Source organism: Helicoverpa armigera, chromosome 8 (genome assembly GCF_030705265.1).
Source record: "Helicoverpa armigera isolate CAAS_96S chromosome 8, ASM3070526v1, whole genome shotgun sequence".
Lineage (NCBI taxonomy): Eukaryota > Metazoa > Arthropoda > Insecta > Lepidoptera > Noctuidae > Helicoverpa > Helicoverpa armigera.
The window spans coordinates 6,789,465-6,808,736 of record NC_087127.1 but is presented as its reverse complement, the minus strand read 5'-3'; the positions used below and the strand labels follow the sequence as shown (position 1 = coordinate 6,808,736).

Sequence of the window (19,272 nt, the reverse complement as noted above, 5' to 3'; positions counted from 1 at the left end):
TCCTTGGTTTCACCGACCTGCGGAAACTATACTTCCCGAAGATAAAATATTCTATGACACTCGGGGATATTGTAGCCTCCCAATAGTTAACTATTTGATGAATAGTGACTGTGTATAATTTTAATTCGTAACGTGCAGAATGGTCTTCATCGCTTTTCATAAAGTCTATTCTTAGCTAAAGCTAAATTATTATTTGAAAACCTGCAACATGTCTATCTGCATATTAATTTCAGATTATACCGTAATCAAAATTCAGCTCACGAATTTCAGATCGCAACTTTTTAAAACAAACAAGTGGCTAACATCGGCTTTATTAAAATTAATGTTAATTTTACTTAATTAACCTTAGGATTACAAAGTAGGTACAGTTTGCATGCGGCCTGGGATCTCATGCTTGTTAGACCTGCATTTTAAATGCAAATTCTTTGTGTGTGCAATCAGAAATAGGGTGAATCTGTATATTATGTTAATGTAAGGATTACAGAGATAATTGTGTCACTTAAGATTAAGATACGAGGCGCGTGTAATGAGCCGCATCACTTGCAGGTGACTGAGGAAGCGGGTTACTTATGTACATTGTAATCTAATTATTATGAAAAGAAAGTATATGAAAGTTGGTATGAGCACTTAGCATAATGTGTGGTGAATATAATGACTAAATAGAAAAAAGTCATTCTCACATCCTCCTCCTCCGAGCCTTTTTCCCAAACTACGTTGGGGTCGGCTTCCAGTCTAACCGGATGTAGCTGAGTACCAGTGCTTTACAAGGAGCGACTGCCCTATCTGACCTCCTCAACCCAGTTACCCGGGCAACCCAATACCCCTTGGTTAGACTGGTGTCAGACTTACTGGCTTCTGACTACCCGTAACGACTGCCAAGGATGTTCAATGACAGCCGGGACCTACAGTTTAACGTGCCATCCGAAACACAGTCATTGGCGTCTAAGATATACTTAGAAAGTACATACAAACTTAGAAAAGTTGCATTGGTACTTGCCTGACCTGGAATCGAACCCGCGCCCTCATACTCGAGAGGTTGGTTCTTTGCCCACTAGGCCACCACGACTTTTCTCGAAAGTCATTCTCACATGTTGTTGTAATATGTATTTCTACTTTTAAGTACGTTAACATTTTCTATCCATAAGCATCGGATTGACTGAACACGAGTCTTATCTTTGCCTAGATACATACACTCAAACACTTAGCCGCTTTAATTGATGGAAAATCCATCCGCATATAACGTGCTTATATGTAAACGTAGTACATAGACAGATAGACATAATAGTAGGTAGTTTATATATGTATATAGTTTAGTGTTTGGAGTGTTTACAGCGGCATGGTATATTGACATGTTATTAATTAGAGGAAGGCAGCCTGACCGAGCAAATAGATATGGAATTGCAATTCCGATCATTGTGAACTACTCAATATTCTTGTATATTCAGTACTACAATTTCGTACACAATAAACATTGATTGTCGATAGCCATTCCGTTTTGGGTGTTTGTTATAGATAAATACGTAATGCTTTGTTACATAGGTAGGTACTAGGTAATACAAAATTTATAAATGTGTCTGTTATACAAATGTTTCAAATGGTTTGGCTCGCAATTATCATGTAACCACGTGGTTCATAATAAAAGAATTTACTTATTCCCAAGCATAGACGATAGCATTAACGGTTTTTTTTATAGTTGACTAGCTTCCCCGAATGGCCTTACCTACCCGTAATATTTAAGATTTCGTAGTGAGTGAAAACATAACAACTTCTAAAATTCAAATCTATCATCTTAACACAAAGAATCGATAATCCAAATAAAACAAAACTTCACCCCGTCAGTTATGAGTTGTTTCTTAGAAGCAGACAAGCAAACATAAAAACCTGCTGCGAACTATTAGCCAGTACATTAACGGCTCACGACACGGCCAGGAGTTAGTCGACTTACTGAAAATTGCGGCAACAGCAGGCCATGTCGACGGCTGCCAAACGAACTGTGAAAATAATGGGAACACTGTAATGCGCGTCTTAAATCGACTAATGCACTAAGCGCCGTACCGTGACTGCTCCGCCATATTTCACCAGAACGCTGTGAGCATCGATGTACCAGCTTTATGAGATGCTGTCCTTTTGGGGTGATTTTAATAGCGTTTGTATTTTGAGTAAATTTGGTTTAGGGGAGCACAAAATCGAGTTAGAATTTAAATATGTATTAGGTACCATATTCTTGTTGTAATGTGTATTTGAAAAGACGATAATTGAAAACAATAAATACAGCGTTGGGTCGAAAGTTACAGTATTTTTAGCTATTCCGAATTCAGCTTATAGTTCCTTAACAGCTATTCTAACAAAATCGTGAAAATATTATTTATATTCTACAAACGGTATTAAATAAAATGTAGGTTTATTTACCTAGATACTGGCAGGTAAAAGTTAGCAAAATATATGAGTTTAAAGGTTGCCTTTGTCGCGTTTCGTGGCGATGTGGCCAGTGTTGCCCTACCAACTATTTCCTCACTGAAAACACTCCGGAAATTAAAACCAGAGAAAAGTCTCGCGGGACATTAACTCGAGGAGAGAAAGGGATTTAATTTAAAATTTGTTTCGTGGCTTATATTTGTTTGCGGAAAGATGAATAAGTAAAAATAAAAAGATATTGCATCATAGACCTCTTACTATTAATAATAAAATCATAACTAAAGTAGACAATGAAAAGTATCTAGGTCTAACTTTAGATAACCATCTGTCGTGGAAACCACATATAAATAAAATTAAATCAAAATTAACTGCTCTCACAGGTATGTTAAAAAATATTACCAAGTGTCTCCCACGTCAAATACGCTACCTGATATATAATTCGTTAATTAAACCACATTTGGACTATTTAATAGAACTATGGGGTACTGCTGCCCCAACAAACTTGGCCTTAATACAAACAGCACAGAACAAACTTATAAAAGTACTATTTAATTACGACTTTCTAACACCTACCGATAAATTATATAAAAATACTAAAATAATGAATATTTCACAAAGTTATCATTACTACACTTGCATATTAATACGAAAAATATTAAATAAGACTATACACACACAAATACACTTCAATAAAAAATTTCAATCACAAAAAATTAAACTAAGAAATGCTAATGACATAAAACTAGTAAAACCTCGTACCAACTATGGTAAAAAAAATATCATGTACGACGGTGCAAAAATATACAATAAATTGCCTAAAAATATAAAAGATGCAAAAACCATGCAAACATTTAAAAAATTACTAAAGAGTTATGTCACAAATACAAATAAACTAACTTAGATAAACTACGCTCACTAACATAACACGTACCACATCTAGTCTACGTTGATCCGTGTATTTGTTTCTGTACAAATCGTGCATGTTTTAAAGTATTCACATCTACCGTCTTTCCACTAATAAAAAATGTCTTTGCCATTCATGTGTACTTACCCACTTGGTTAGTTTTTTTTTTTTTTGCATAATATGTACGCCGCTCGGCAAATTGCTATGTTATTATTTAATATTTAATTCTCATGTAAGTGAATGTGATTCTTTATGAGAATAAAGTGTCTTAAACCCGAAGTGCTAGTACTTCCCGGGGCTCGACGTAAAATGCTTTCAGTGACGGTTGTTTAAAATATTCGTTCCTTAAAAGGCTACGAAATGAAAGGCTGCGCTCAAAGTTAAATAATTTATAGGAATTCTTTTTGAGCAGCTATTTGTTTTTTTTTCGAGGTGTAAATATTGTAACAACTTTTTGAAAAAATATTTACTGCTCGGTGGAGATCTTTTGATTTATTTTGTGACACATTTTTATAGCGTTAAGTCTATTAAATATGGCTGATACTTAAAGATGGGTTGTCAATCAAATAGTGCCACAGTATTATTAAGATACAATTTTTGGAGCAGCATTAATTACTGGCTTCAGCATTGTCTGTTTTTTTTCGGCTACGATTACGTAGTTATCGTAGCGTTGACGTCATTAGTTGTGGTTACGGCGTAGCAACAGTTATCTAATTAATTTAATTTACAAAATTACTACTAGATGGACTGTCTTATGAAATCTCTCATATCTGTGGAATTATCGAGTTGGGCTAAAAAACAATGTACTTATGAAGAAAAAATCTGAGCAACTTATATTAAATTCAAAACACTAAAAGATAATATGGAATAGAACAACTGAAATCAAGAAATTGTCACAACAGTAAATCATTCAATAATCTCCATTGACGTAAGCAGCAATCACTTTAAAAAATAAATGATGGTGTGATGGTAAGATGACAAGCAATATTAAGGGTCATGGGACTGACATGTAGTGATAAGAGCATGCAATTATGGTGAAATATCTTGCAATAGTAAATTGAATGTAAGCATTCAATAATTAGCGATAACATTCATAATTATTGATATGTTCCAAAAGTCGTAGATTATAGTATTACTTGATGACAATGCAAATTAATCCCAGTAATATTATGAGCGGGAAAGTTTGTGACAATGTATGAAATTATTTTATCCACATGCAGGCAGAAGGTCTTTAGGGTGAAACCACGGGATGAAGCTGCTAATAATATATAAATAGATTTTACATAGATGAATTACATCCTAAATAAACAAAGGGATATTCGATCATTTTATCTACGTATTTTATAACCTTCTGAATGCCTTAGGGAACTTATGAAACAGATAAATATTCATATTAATAACTCACCTTTTGAGGTCTCACCGTCGGGTAAAAATAGGTTCATTCATTTCGATAATATGTATTGTTTTAATATTGTTTATTACATGTATATGCTTTCACGTGGCTTCCGCGATCACAATCAACATAAAATCCAAATAAATTACGAACGTTATTTTTAGAGTAATAGTATTTGTATTACGTATATAGAAACTTAATAACTTTACAAATAAAAATTAAAACTATATAAAAAAAAAGTTACCGGTGTCGGCCGGGATTCAGCCCAAAAGGCTGGCCGCATTGATACGCTAGATTGCAATTCAGACTCTTTGGCCAAAGTATAGACCAGTGTTTTAATCACCTGTAGCCTCCACTAAGCACCTGCTAATTTAATTTAATCATAATATATGATAATTGCACACGGACATAGCTAAAACAAAACGCTGCATTCATTGTTTACAAAACAGCATTATCAGTGCTATCACTACTAATCTATATAAAGTATCCATACTTATAGATATGACAGATATCCCTGTATATAAATAAATCAAAATCATTTCCTAATTAGTATATATCGTATTTAGTTGGCTGTTAGCTGTCTGTGTTACTATAAACTTTACTATTAGCTCACCGCTGAAGCTAAACTTTCATTTATTTAAATCTGTATGTTTTAATGTTAAATTATTTGAACTTTGTTGTTTATTTTATTTGACTGTAAGATCTGTTTTTTGTGTCGCGTTTTGAAACTGTAAGTAAAACTTTTTAAGCTATATACTTTTACCATTCCTGTGTATTAATGATTAATGCGATCTAAAGTATAAGGACTCTTAACAGAGTCAGCTGTCTGTTTTTGTTGAAGTCGTTTATTAATTTCAGACTTTTTGTAGGTAACTTAGCACATTGTGTTAGGTCATGCTCTTTTAATATTACCGTAATTATTTTAGGATTACATTGAGCTAATTAATAACCATTGTTATTTTTCAGATTCACAACTATGTCATCGGACAATTTACTAGTATCCGCACCAAGCATAGTGGACAGAGATTTTGTGAAGCCGAAGCTCTATGGCCCGGGCCCCTGTGACTATTGGCCTTCGATGGAAGAGGCCCTTAGCAAGCCCATCATCACTCCTAATTGTGATGAGTTTTATAACGTATGTGTTATGAAGTGTTTAATATTTATAAATGATGACTTACAAACGCGGAGTGCAAATACCTCTAGTTAAAAATAGAAATAGGTATAATATAGATTTATTATTGCACACTGTTTATTTATATTATACTGTTTATTTTATCCAGAAATGGTAAGTTGGGTCTTACCAAGATGTGGGTGAGACCGCGGGAAATAGCTAGTGTTGTACATGCGTGTGTGTGGTCCTTTGATTCTCTCGAAATACAGATCTCGGGAATAATAGGAGTAGGCACCTATATCCCAATAGACAAGGTTTATTATCCCTTTTTACAAGCAGAACACAAAGCCGTGAAACATTGACTTAAATGTAATTGACGCTGGATTATAAACCAGTCCAATTATGAGATTGTATTTCTGCAATAAGATTAATTTGAATTCCTTTGAGACATTATTACCTACCGGTAGCTAAAACAGGAGTGGCATTTGATAGGAAATCAACAGAATCATTGTTTGTAGATAATTCTGTTATCTAAATTACAAATGTTAAAAATAAACAAGCACCAAGTATAGTAAAATCATTATCAGTTTTAGCGTACCTTGTGATTATTGCAAAATATTGTACAATAAATAATATTTATTTATAAATATCATATATCTATAATCGTTTGGGCTAACTATAAGTCAAGAAAATAAATTATGGGTGCTATGGTGTACCCTTATATTCTTGGTACCTCAATCGCTTAATCTATGTAGGTACTTATGACACAAGACACCTAACTGTGATAGACACCCCTTTCGAACAGATCTGCCGGCTAAACTTTATTTTCAACCTCGACCCGTAGAACTTTAAGTATCTGAACAAAAAAAAGCCTAGGTTCATTACCCGCGTATAGTGTAGCTTCCCAACAGTGAAAGGGTTTTTCGAATCGGTTCACCAGATTCGGAGCTTCTAGGTTACAAACAAATCAAAAAAATACATTCCTCTTTCTTACATAAGTAAAGATTGCATTATTTGTTATTCATATAATCAATCTTTTCAACGACCACATAATTTCAAGGAACATTTTTCACATCCCACATTTTTTTTAATTTTTTAGGTTCTAGACGACATTCGCGCAGGTTTGCAGTATGTGTTCCAAACTAAAAGTAAGCTGGTGTTAGCGATGAGTGGAGCTGGTCATGCAGGTATGGAGGCGGTGATCAGTAACCTGGTGGGGCGAGGGGAGACCCTGCTCATCGCGTCCAGGGGTATCTGGGATCAGCGCGCTTTTATCATCGCTAATAGATTAGGTACGTGACTTTTAACTTAATCGGTTGGTTACGATTAATTTATTTAATTTAGATGTTTTTTTGTTTATAAAATAACAGTGGTCAAGAGTTTTTTTTAAATAAATATGGTTACTTTTATTTATGCTCAACTATTTGATGAATTAAATTAGGAACATGTTTCACACCGTCTCATTTTAAGGAAACTAGACATAGACTTACAATAACATTGTTCGATATTACACGAAAAATATTGTGCAATAAAAATTATAGTTGCTTAAAATCATTGCGCAATTAATTCCACACAGTCAAAAATTTGCTCAATCGTTTTCATATTTTATCAAGTAGATTTGAATATTTCCAGGTATCAAAACCGAAGTAATCACAGCTCCAACGAACGCAACATTTAGTCTGGAACAATTGGAGCCTGCACTGAAGAGATTGCGTCCGGCCGCCCTGTTCATCACCCATGGTGATTCGTCCACAGGAACCGTGCAGAAAATGGACGGATTGGGGGAACTTTGTCACAGGTAAAATATTTAGCGCCAAAAAAATTGTTCAGTAGTGCTAACCGTATTTTATAAATTTATAAATTAAAAGAAATATGCATTTCATTAAATGTGAAAGCAATCTAAAATCGAAATAAAAAATATTGCGAACAAGGTCCATCACAAAAAAGTACCTATTTAACAAAATTAAATATCATTACATTTTTTTCTAATATACAAACTATTTCAATTAAACTCAATACTTATTATTTCGAATATACTCTGGCCATTTTTCTCAAAAAAATATTAAGATGCCATTAAGTTCTTTTTCTTTTGTTTTTTTTTTTCATTTTGTGGCATCCATGTTATTTGACGTATTCTACAGACCAGTATCGTTAGAAACTTCATACTAATACGAACCTTTTTTTAACAATTTTTGTTTGAATTGAATGGAATATCGAAGTCTATACCGCGAATACCGCGCATTTCAAAGTGTTAAAAAGTATTTTAAAATACATATCATATATTTAATTATACATTGATGTTTTAGATATGGAGCCCTTCTCCTAGTAGATACAGTGGTCTCTCTGATTGGAGTACCCTTCCTAATGGACGAATGGGGAGTAGATGGGGCATTCACTGCTACCCAGAAGGCGTTCAGTGGACCAGCAGGAATCTCTCCTGTGGCATTCAGTGCATTAGCAGAGTAAGATGATTTTATGGTGTAGTATTATCATTTTTAAAGATCGAAATAAAGCAGCCGTTTGCTACTATTAATTCTCGAGTAGACAATATAACTTTACTCAAAATGGGTTTTAAATTAACTTGACTTCCAGTTACCTGAATTATTTATTCTAAATCACTTCAATGCGCTGTTATCTATCACTGCTACATTATATTTCTTCTTTTATAGGGAAAAGATCAATAGCAGGAACTTTGAACCTCCTTTCTACTTCGACGTAAAATTGCAAGCGCACCAGTGGAACTGCTACGGGGATACAAGATCGTAAGTACATACTTTCACTAAAATCTGTGCAAGAAATGTAAACCAACACATTCACGAACAATAATCTTTTCATGTAGGTAGTTAAGTCAGAAGTGTAAGTCATACATTTAATGCAATGCGTTTGCAGTTACCACCACACATTATGCGCTCCAATGCTATGGGCCCTCCGTTGCTGTCTCCAAGAGATTACCAGAGAAACTCTACCTGTCTCCTGGGCACGGCACGCAGCCAGCACAGCTCACTTCCACAAGCGGCTTCAAGAGTATGGCTTCCAACTCTTCGTGCCTAAGCCAGATGACAGACTGGCTACTGTCACCACTGTGGTCCTTCCACCGGGCATAGATTACTTGGAGTTCACTAAATATTTGAGAGAAAAGTAAGACCTTTTTTCTATGGTTGTTAAGTGTACCAAACTTGAATTTTCACTAGCTATGTAATTTGACGTTACGTTGAAATTAGAGTTTACTCAAATAATCCAGATTAATATTTGTTTGTGTTTTGATATGGGGGAAGCCTTTGCAAAGCATTGGGACAGTATAGACTAATAATAAAAAAAAAGAAATTTAGTTGCATTTTCGATGACACAAAGAGTCCGTATTTCCATTCGCCCATGCCTATTAACATAAAAAAAGTCATCAGTATTGAATGAACTTGCATCCCGTATGAAATGATGAAATCTAATTTTACTATATTTTCTTTCCAGGCACAATATCCTGATCTTAGAAGGTCGTGGCCCAACAGTGGGCAAGGCGTTACGCATCGGTATCATGGGAGTAAACGCTACCACTAAGGTTGCGGACACACTGGCCGATGCATTGGCCGATGCTAGGAAAGCTTTTCAGTCAACAAATAAATGATATTAAATGTTCTTCGCTTTTTATAATTAAACATAATGTATACGCAATTAATGTTATAACAGAATTTGTAATACGTAAGTAGGATGGTTAAAACTTTTCGAATAACAATAAATAATTATTTCAAAATGTAGTTTTTTTACGTTAAAAAATCAGGTTTGACTCCCGCCAATTACGATTTTTCGAGTATAACAATGATATTTAATTATTATTAAATTAGTTAAAATGAACGTCTTTATAATGCACTCATTAATTAAATAATTAGTGTAAGTATAACAAAGCTTTCTGCAAGAAATATGTACTTAAAGACAACACTGTCTTGTGCTCTCCTATCTTTCTAGAGGTACAACTTAACTATAAACAATAACATTATAATTATCGATAACGATGTACATAAATTAACGACCATCGTTAGTCGTCAGTTGTCGATAGTCCACAGTCGAGGAATAGTGCCCATTATGACTGGGAGTAAACACACAAGTTGAATAAGTTTAATACGAAAAAAGTGATTTTAAAGTGAGTTTTGCCCTGTTTTCTATGGTTATAATCGTCGTATTTCTATTTTCTAGTATAGTGTTTGTAAACCATCATATATGGTAAGTTTTATAATGTGCACATTAGAGCTGCAATTCCGACGAGAAGATGATACTCCTGGCAGAGTCTTGTTGTTTGCAAGCGTGAAGGTCCCGGCGGCGGCGAGCGGGTCGTTCGTCTTTCGCTCCGCTTTGTCCCGCCGGGAAGCCGGGATCGCTTCGACAGTCGCGATGGGAATCGAATCAATTTGTCGAGACAACATTGCGCTCGTTCGATCTTCATCCCACGTCTCTTTCTTATATAACATCGGATCCAGCTTAGAAACGAACTATCATGTCAATAAGCGCGCTGCCAAATGCACTCTTGACCTCCCTTATCTCCGCCTCGTTTTACGTTAAAATACATTCCTGTTTGTTTTTTGTAAACGAACATATTGTGACTGAATGGTAAACTGGGATATAAAAACAATTGTTAAACCGCAGGCTACCAACGATAGCATGTGGAACAAATATGAGGCTGGCAAGCGGCGCGCGCCCGGGGCGAGGCGCACTTGCCAAATGTGCCATCCGATAGCGCCAGAACATTGTAGCAAATTTACAACCACCCTATTAGCACTAAATCTAAACATTAACCCGATTCCGGTAACCAAACTTCACGAATACTTGCGCTGAATATCGGTCACAGTGAGCGAGATAGTTTCACTCGAGACTCGCTAGTTTCCAGCCGTATCTCTAATAAACATCTAAATTGGAAATTAAGTGCTCTCACTATTCTTAATGCACCAATAATATCGTCAGAGATCCGATATCTGCACTTATGTACAGTATATAGGTAAGATGTAAGATGTTACCACGTCTATGCCCAAGTAAACAGATACCCATATTTAAAATGATGCCCAAAACAATGCTTAAACTAGTAGCTTACCATTATTAAACATGGAACCGAAAGGTCGTAACCACTGCCATTATTTTTGACAACAGCAAGTTGTGTGAAGATGTCGTCAAACAAGTTCATAGTGCCTCCTCCGAGGATAGTGGACCGAGAGGTGGTGAAGCCACTGCTGTGTGGGCCCGGCCCCTGCGACTACTGGCCTTCAGTGGCAGAAGCACTTAGCAAGCCTGTCCTCACACCTATTTGCGATGAGTTCTTCAGCGTAAGTATCTATTTGTTTTTAAGAGATAAATAAAGAAGTAGAAACATAGATATAGGTATAGCCTTTATGCTGAATAATTAAGAGGAAATTCTAAAGAGCCTATAAGTTATTCCAGGAACTAGTGAGTTTTCTAACCTTCTTATCGATAGAAAAACATTCTGAATCCTTCTAGCGGTTACCATGATACATATTTTGCCTCAAACACGGGAGCAACCTTTGAAATGCTAACGAGATACACGTCTATGTTTATGTAAAAACAAAACCTTGGTTTCTTATGTATTCAGGTGAAATTACATGAATAATAAAATAAGGTCACGCTCATGAGTAACAAGAATGCTGCACACCGCAATACTCCAGAGTGTTTGGAGTGTAAGTAAACAACCTTTTTGAGTTTGTTCCCATTATGTAAGGGTTGGCAAACATACGGGAACCCAAGGTCACTTGTCATATCTCAAGAGTAAGCTCAAATATGAGTTGAGGTTTTCTTTTCATATTCGTATTCGAACATAATGATGGCTCCTTCGCTGAATGCTTATTCTGCTATACCTATGGTTGAATGATGACGCTTTTATACTCGTGTTTAAGTTCAAACTTGTGTAAGATCAGATTTAATGGATACTAGGGATTTGCGCTTTGTAAATTTAATAAGTAATCAAATTGCTCTTTCAACTTCCAGGTCCTAGATGACATCCGTGCAGGTTTGCAGTATGTGTTCCAAACTCGAAGTAAGCTTGTGTTAGCGATGAGTGGATCAGGTCACTCAGGCATGGAGGCGGTGATCAGCAACCTGGTGGGACGTGGGGAGACCCTGCTCATTGCTTCGAGAGGCATATGGGATCAGCGAGCTAACATCATAGCCAACAGATATGGTAATTACTATGTAGTTTCTAACCATTTTTATGAGTCGACGGGCGGCTAAGGTGCCCGAGAGGTACAGACCACATAAACATTCTCATGCTCAGAAGTTAGTTTGCCAAGACCGATTAAATGCATTTAATTGACTAATTTTAAAACATTGTTCTTAATAATTCTAGGCATCAAAGTAGAGACTGTCAGCATACCGATGAACGTGACATTCAGTGCTGAACAACTAGAGCCTGAACTAAAGAGATTGCGTCCCACCGCTATGTTCATCACCCATGGTGACTCCTCGACTGGCACACTGCAGAACCTACAGGGTTTGGGGGATCTTTGTCATAAGTAAGTATTACCAAAACCTATCAAGAACGTACGTACTTCAATCGTAAATGTTATCGCTACAAAAACAAATGAGTGAAAACAGTCTCAAAGCAAAAAGGTTCCATCCATAAAAATTCTGACGTAAATAATAATTAAAGTAACAAATAGGTCCGTATTTAAAAAAATACAACCCGTTTTTAATGAAAAAAATTGTAATGCCATATTTTAACATTATGAAACAAATTACAAAAAAAGAAAACACTAATGGCGTCACATAATTATTTTGAGCACGAATGGCCAGTTTGAAATACGTTTGAAAAATAAAATGAAAAGAGGTTTTATGATCGGCATAAATGCTTCAAAATTATTTCAAGCCACTAAAACACCACGAGTACATACAAAAAAAAATAACTGTTAGGCACTAAATAATTAAAAATCTACTTTATTACACGCGTTTTCATTGGTACATAAAGCATACTACGGGTACGTAACTCGTATTTACATAGTTTTGTTCTTGCCATTCTTATCATCCTCTCAAAGTTGGCTCAAGTAAGAGTCTGTTTGCACTAGCAAATAAGGGATAATAGAATCACCGACAATGCCTAGTTACAGTCCAGTTCAAAGAACCGTCTAGAATAGGATCAGTGAAGTAAGTGTCACGTCGTTATTGAGTTAAGTCTAGGCCAAATCAATCGGCGCGTCTAGAATTTCAACACCGGAGTTGGTGACTCAAATAGAGAGCTATTTACATAACTAAGAACATAGTAAAATTTAATCAACACCTATATCTAGTTCTCTGGCTTTTCTGAGGCTCTCAATAGGACGATATGTTTTTTTTATCTTTGTTATTCGATTTGTTCTCCAAACATCACAAACTTTGAAAAAAAAAGCATATAAAGTGAATGTATTACTTGAAAGCCATCTATCTGCGCTCCCTGTCTGTCAACTTAACGAACTGTTATAAAAACCACAATCCGGGCTTTATCCAATCTGAGCTGAAACCATTTCTCCTGTCGTCCTTTCACTTCCAAATTAAAAAAGCAGCGAACTTTAGCAGAAAAACTATTTGATTGCCCGAGGAGTAGTGAGACGGGGACACGGGAACCGAACAATTTAATTACACTCGTTGTCTCTTTCATTCCTGACTTGGCTTTTTACTTAGATCTAGGTCTCCCTGAATACGTTCGAGTTGAAAACTCTTTAATTGCATCCTGTGAAGGAGTCTGCAATTAGCATGCAGTGGGAAATACCAAGCGCGGTAAAAGTTAAGATAAAAAGTTTTCGGTGATTCCGACTATTCGAAAATTCTGCATTACCTACTTCATCCGTAAAAGTCATTTACATTACCTACTCCTTATAACGAGGTAAAATCTCTCTTGAGATAACAAGAACTTTAACGACCCCATTCTTAATTATTCTCTAACTTTTCTTGATTTTTTTAGATATGGGACCTTGCTGTTAGTGGATACAGTGGTTACACTGGGAGCAGTTCCATTCTTTATGGACGAATGGGGAGTGGATGGAGTGTACACCTCCACCCAGAAGGCGTTCAGTGGACCAGCAGGAATCACTCCCGTGGCATTCAGCGCCCGTGCCGAGTAAGAAAAGAAGTTACTTATATTTTAATGAAAGCCATTGCCTTAATTATCTTACAAGTTTCAAATATAGAACTAAACTTATTGAAGCTAGCTGCGAAGATAAATTAGGTTGATTCTATCATTTTGTATTCTGTATTGCTTTCAGAGAAAAAATAAAGACGAGAAAACATGATCCTCCGTTCTACTTCGACATAAAGTTGTTAGCGTCACAGTGGAACTGCTACGGAAGCACAAGGACGTAAGTTTTTACTTCATAGATGTACCTTGAAATTAGATATAAGGAATTAGATTATTTATTAAGAACTTGATTTTTTTAACAAAAACAAAACTTACAAATATGTATTTGTTAATTTAACACTTCTTCCAAGACTTTTCAAAGTCAGCACATCGCTTGTTCAAAATCTTAATTAAGTTATACGACGCACCTTCCATGTGCTGACTGCGATTTCTATTTCATTTGGACTATTATACATGTATTTTTTAAATATGTACCTACTAATAAAGTAAAAAACAATACTCTTAGATACCACCACACAATGAGTCCTCCTCTATTCTGGGCGCTGCGCTGTTGTCTCCAAGAGATCGCTAAGGAGACCCTACCGGCCTCCTGGGCTCGCCACGAGGCCACCACGGCTCGTTTCCACAAGCGTCTACGGGAGTACTCCTTCGAGTTCCTGGTGCCGAAGCCTGAAGACCGCCTGGCTACCGTCACGACGGTGGTGCTGCCTAAGGGATATGATTATATGGAGTTTGTCAAGACTATGAGGGCGAGGTAAATACTACGGCTTCTCAATTGACAGGGGTTTTGTGTAGGACATTGGAAACAAAGTATTGTAATTCAGTTTTATTTATTTTTTCTTGGCATCTTAAACATTGTCTTGTTTCTAATTTCACGTTGTATTCAACCGTTAATCCCTTTTATCCGGTCTTTGGACCTTGATATTTTTGAACAGTTTCTGTAATTCGACATGTGGTATGCCTAATTTTTGTATATGACCATTCACCATCGTATTCTGAAGCAGCCATATCTATAGTAACATACTTAATAGGGTCTATACTTACCATGTTGAATAATTCCTCAAGTTAGTTGCCACTTGCAATCTATTGATTTCTAACACTTACGCGAATATTATTAGTATTATTTAATCCTATCCAATCTTCTGACCCACATATAACCCGCACAATCTTCCACCAGACACAACATCCTGATATTCGCCGGTCTGGGCCCGACGGTTGGCAAGGCTCTGCGCATCGGCCTCATGGGAGTCAACTCCACCATACAGGTTGCTGATGCTGTGGCTGATGCCATGGCGGACACTCTACGAGCTCTGAAGAAATCTTCGCTTTAAATTATTAATTTAAGTGACATTTTAGTGACTAGGTACTACTACTCTACCCTACATATTTTGAAGCACTGTTTTTTTTATCTGTTCCGTGTTTCAAATAGCAACACGCTAATTATGATAAAGAAAATGAATAAATAATATACTCATCATGAACTGTGTTTTTACTCAGTTAGGCATTTAGGAGCCCTTGTATAAAAGGTTGATATAATCAAACTAAAAAATAAAAGTAGGAAGAATTGAAAGACAGAATGTGTTCACAGGTCATTTATTTCATATCAATGTATGACGGTTTACAAACTATTGACTGGATGCACCTAGACAACCCAAATTGTGTGATATTTTACCACAAATAATTTAATTTTCAAAAAGGTCAAATTTTGAATTCCTACTAAAGAGTTCTAAATAAAAATAAAATGAATATCATCCGTTTAAAGTAGCATTACATCGGTAATGAATGCAGTGATTTATTAAATAGAAAAACAATGCAATACAAGCGAGTTCATAGTATTCTTTATGGCTATTAGTTATGTTATTCGCAAGCCATAGGTGACTACTCTTCTATTGTTAGATTATACAAAAAATATATTAGAACCAAGATAACTCTTGTGCTTAACCGAGTGATATTCTCGTTATGTCAAAAATAAAAATAAAATAATAGCCAATGTAACACTAAAATAATACAACAAACTCCTCAAAATTTTGACTGGACTAGAACCCACAACGAAATGTGAAAAATTTTAATTTACAAGATATTTTTGGCAAATGGACTCTCTCTCAAAACAAAAATCAAATTGCTAAAAAATGTGCTGTTCGCACAACATTATATTTGGGTCTCATTGTCACGCGGTGTACAAACTGCAGCGTTTTAAATAATCCAATTCCAAATTTAAAAAGTCGCCTTCAAGCGCCCGCGCATAACATTTGTAAAAGGCGTCTCATTCCCTAACACGTGAACACCAACTAACGCCGATGCTTGCACACCGCGTGACCACGAGCCCTCGGATACAACTTAAGAATAATAAATTCCTATCATAATCAGTATTGAAAACAGACGTATCGCTAGCTACATGGCATTCACATCCATCACATCGAAACATTTGGACTAGCTTTCTTAATTACGTAACTAAACCGTTAACCTAGTAATTAAACAAAACTAGTCACGAAATTTGCGTAAACTACACCTTATCTATATTGATTTATATCGGTACAATACAATACGTAAAAGGTATCTGTGTATACAGTACATGAAATGTAGACGCTAGAATGAAATTAATATTTACAAAATTTATTAAGACAAACGTGTATTGTATAAGTCTATTGATAATATTAGAACAGCTTAACTCCACAAGTAAGATAACTCACGACCAGTGACTATTGTTCTAAAGCATACAGCATGCTCAAACACTGGGATTACATTTAATTACATTATATGTAATAATATCTTGAAGCAACATCTATTCCAATATGTCGATGGTTATTGTCTATAAAATAAAATTAAATATCTCCTCCCTGTCCGACTACAACTAAATAAAATAACGCAGGTAATAGAAGTTACCGATCATTACATGTAATGACACTCGAGTGGTATTAAATATAGATATACAAAACTAAAAGCAAATGCACAAACAAGGCGACCAATAACATAGCATTTGTGATGGTACATACTTGATTACCTAACGTGCGGTTATCCCGTATCATATACAATAGAGACGTAAATAAATATGCACATAAGTAGTATTATAATTTATATTTACATTTAAGAAAATATGGCACATCTGTTATCGACCGCGCTCGCAATCCTTGTCTGACGACCGAGCGATCGAGCCCTACCACTAAAATAATACGAATCAGTATCGGATCATGTAATGCGCCTAAATTTGGGGTTACCATAATACCAATTAAAATACCGGTGGGTAAGTAATATTCAACGCCGTCATAATAATACACAGTAAAGCTACCGTCCGTCGCTCGACCGCGAGCCTCGCGCGGCCGACTCGCCGCTCGCGCCGCCGCCGAACTGCCAACAACTAACCTCTGATTGGCCGAGCCTCATATTTCCTTTATTAATACATTTCATTTTATTCACTCTATTCAGGTCGGATTTTATTTAGAGAAAATTAAATAATGTACTCGTCACACTCGTGCAAACGAGAGTCGCTCGCGCACTGAAAGCTTCAGCGGGGCTCCGGTGGTTCGGTTCGGCGACGGGCACCGAGGACGCAATCTAAACCTAGAGACACATTCGGATCGCACGAGTACATAAAAATATGTCAGTCTATAGTCAGTCACTTAGCCTAGGAGCCGTGCGCGTCGCTCAGCTGTGCGGCGGCGCGGGGAGCGCGGGGGGTGCGGGGCGCGCAGGGCGGGGCGGCGCGGGGCGCGGCGCGCGCTGGCGGTGGTGGCGCGCGCAGGCGCAGCAGGCGTCGGGGCGCCGCCGCCGCGCGCACGCCGCGCGCCCGCACCGCTTGCGCACGCACGTCACCTCACCGTCCTGCAACACAACACATGTTATGCATTTCGTGGACGGACAGCTTGAAGCCTAGGCAATTCTTTTCAGCAAGGTTGTACGAAGGATATAAGAAAACTTGAAGTAGCAAAAACAACAATATCCGCGGGCTAGAAACTGGTACTCGAGATGAAACTAACATCGAAAATTGTTGAAAACACATCAATCAGAAATATATAGGTATTTTAGTGTACTCCTGAACTGTCCCACAGACTGCCTCAACTCCCTAACACACCAAAAAGTAAGCAGGTACGTACCTTGCACCGACACGTGACGCAGCGCTGCTCGCCGTGCGAGTGTATGGAGGGATGCACCTCCTTGCCGTTGGGCAGCGGCCCGTCGGGGAACTTGCAGCCGCCCTCCGCCAGGATCTCCTCAGCGGTGCGCGGTGCGCCCTGGTCTTTTGGAGTCTCTTCGTCCGGTTTCTTTGCTTTCACCTAGAACAGAAGAATTCATATGTTATTAGAAACGTAGACTAAAAACGACAATCGAATCAGAGTGGGTCAATCCTGATCAAGTAACACTTTGACATGGCATCAAAATGTGGTATTTCAGACGTACTTCCAAAGTGTGGCTTAGACACCATTGGCCACCTAAAAATAATTCATTCTTAGGCCAAGTAAAAAGAAATTAGAATGAGATCATCCTCACCTCAGGACACACTCTGCAGCAGGCCTTCTTGTCCGGCCTAAAAGCTTCCTTCTCGCTGCACCTGAGCGGAGGGCACTTGACCCGGGGACACTGGATCTGTCGGGTCTCGAAGTTACAGGTGCAGATGGCGCAGGTGTCGTACCCCCCGGGCACTAGGTATGGATGCCAGGAAGAGCCCGGCGCGTAGCTCTGTCCCGCCAGCACGCAGCTGCCGTTCTCTGACCATACTGCTGTTGTCGAATCTGGAAGTGATGGAAGTGATATATAATTAACGGGTTGCTAAAGCCCAAGCGGTGAACTTTGGGGCCTATGTCCAGCAATGGGCGTCTTTTAACTGAACCAAAGACGACGTTGACTATAGTAATTATATTGCCTTAGACACCACATAGAAAACGTACGCCAAACTATCAAGCAATAAGTGAATACCGTTACATTGCTTTTCGTTATTGCTACTTCGCACACCATTTTGAAGTATGAAGACGGTTATGTGTCACTCGCTTCATACGCTTTTCATACGTTTCATAAGCTTCCACTTTACCCAAACAAAGTGGGGTCATTCGATGAAACCCAAATCCATATCCAAATAAGCTGCCCCTTGCCGAAATTTTAAGCGCAATTTTTAGTATTGGCTCCATGTCATAATAGTATAAAAACCTGAACCCCCCTGTTTTAGCCTACGCTTTCAATATAACAAAGTAACTCACTGGTGCAGATAGGGCAGCACTGTCCAGGTGGCTTGATGGTGGGCACGAGACAGTTGACGGGCGGACACTGCACCGGCTCGCACCGAGGCATGCCCAGCACGCACCAGCATTTTGAACAAGTCTGGAAACAATTGAAATGATATTATGTTAACATCCAAAAAA

The 19,272-nt window shown here is 37.4% G+C and overlaps 3 protein-coding genes across 4 annotated transcripts in view; 2 read left to right on the top strand and 1 right to left on the bottom strand.

Annotated features, from left to right (window-relative positions):
- The first annotated feature begins 5,265 nt into the window (after window positions 1–5,265).
- LOC126054153 (alanine--glyoxylate aminotransferase) lies at window positions 5,266–9,453 on the top strand. The gene is made up of 8 exons (XM_064035963.1): window positions 5,266–5,442; window positions 5,679–5,847; window positions 6,923–7,115; window positions 7,456–7,621; window positions 8,130–8,285; window positions 8,493–8,585; window positions 8,713–8,961; window positions 9,289–9,453. Exons 2-8 carry the CDS (start codon window positions 5,689–5,691, stop codon window positions 9,440–9,442), a joined length of 1,170 nt encoding a protein of 389 aa, XP_063892033.1. The 5' UTR covers window positions 5,266–5,442; window positions 5,679–5,688; the 3' UTR covers window positions 9,443–9,453.
- A 373-nt stretch (window positions 9,454–9,826) lies between these two features.
- LOC110375874 (alanine--glyoxylate aminotransferase) lies at window positions 9,827–15,397 on the top strand. Its single transcript, XM_049838513.2, has 8 exons — window positions 9,827–9,955; window positions 10,954–11,126; window positions 11,803–11,995; window positions 12,161–12,326; window positions 13,748–13,903; window positions 14,049–14,141; window positions 14,427–14,675; window positions 15,099–15,397. The coding sequence occupies exons 2-8, from the start codon at window positions 10,968–10,970 to the stop codon at window positions 15,250–15,252; spliced, it is 1,170 nt and encodes a 389-aa protein (XP_049694470.2). The 5' UTR covers window positions 9,827–9,955; window positions 10,954–10,967; the 3' UTR covers window positions 15,253–15,397.
- Window positions 15,398–15,498: 101 nt separating this feature from the next.
- The window catches only part of LOC110375890 (dorsal-ventral patterning protein Sog), a 61,475-nt gene continuing 57,701 nt past the window's right edge, over window positions 15,499–19,272 (bottom strand). For both annotated transcript variants that reach the window (XM_049838478.2, XM_049838477.2), the window contains exons 13-16: window positions 19,111–19,231; window positions 18,407–18,648; window positions 18,013–18,192; window positions 15,499–17,740 (exon numbers count right to left, since the gene is read on the bottom strand). In XM_049838478.2, the coding sequence (XP_049694435.2) occupies window positions 17,564–17,740; window positions 18,013–18,192; window positions 18,407–18,648; window positions 19,111–19,231 (720 nt within the window). In that variant the 3' untranslated portion in view covers window positions 15,499–17,563. The remainder of the gene's footprint in view (window positions 17,741–18,012; window positions 18,193–18,406; window positions 18,649–19,110; window positions 19,232–19,272) is intronic.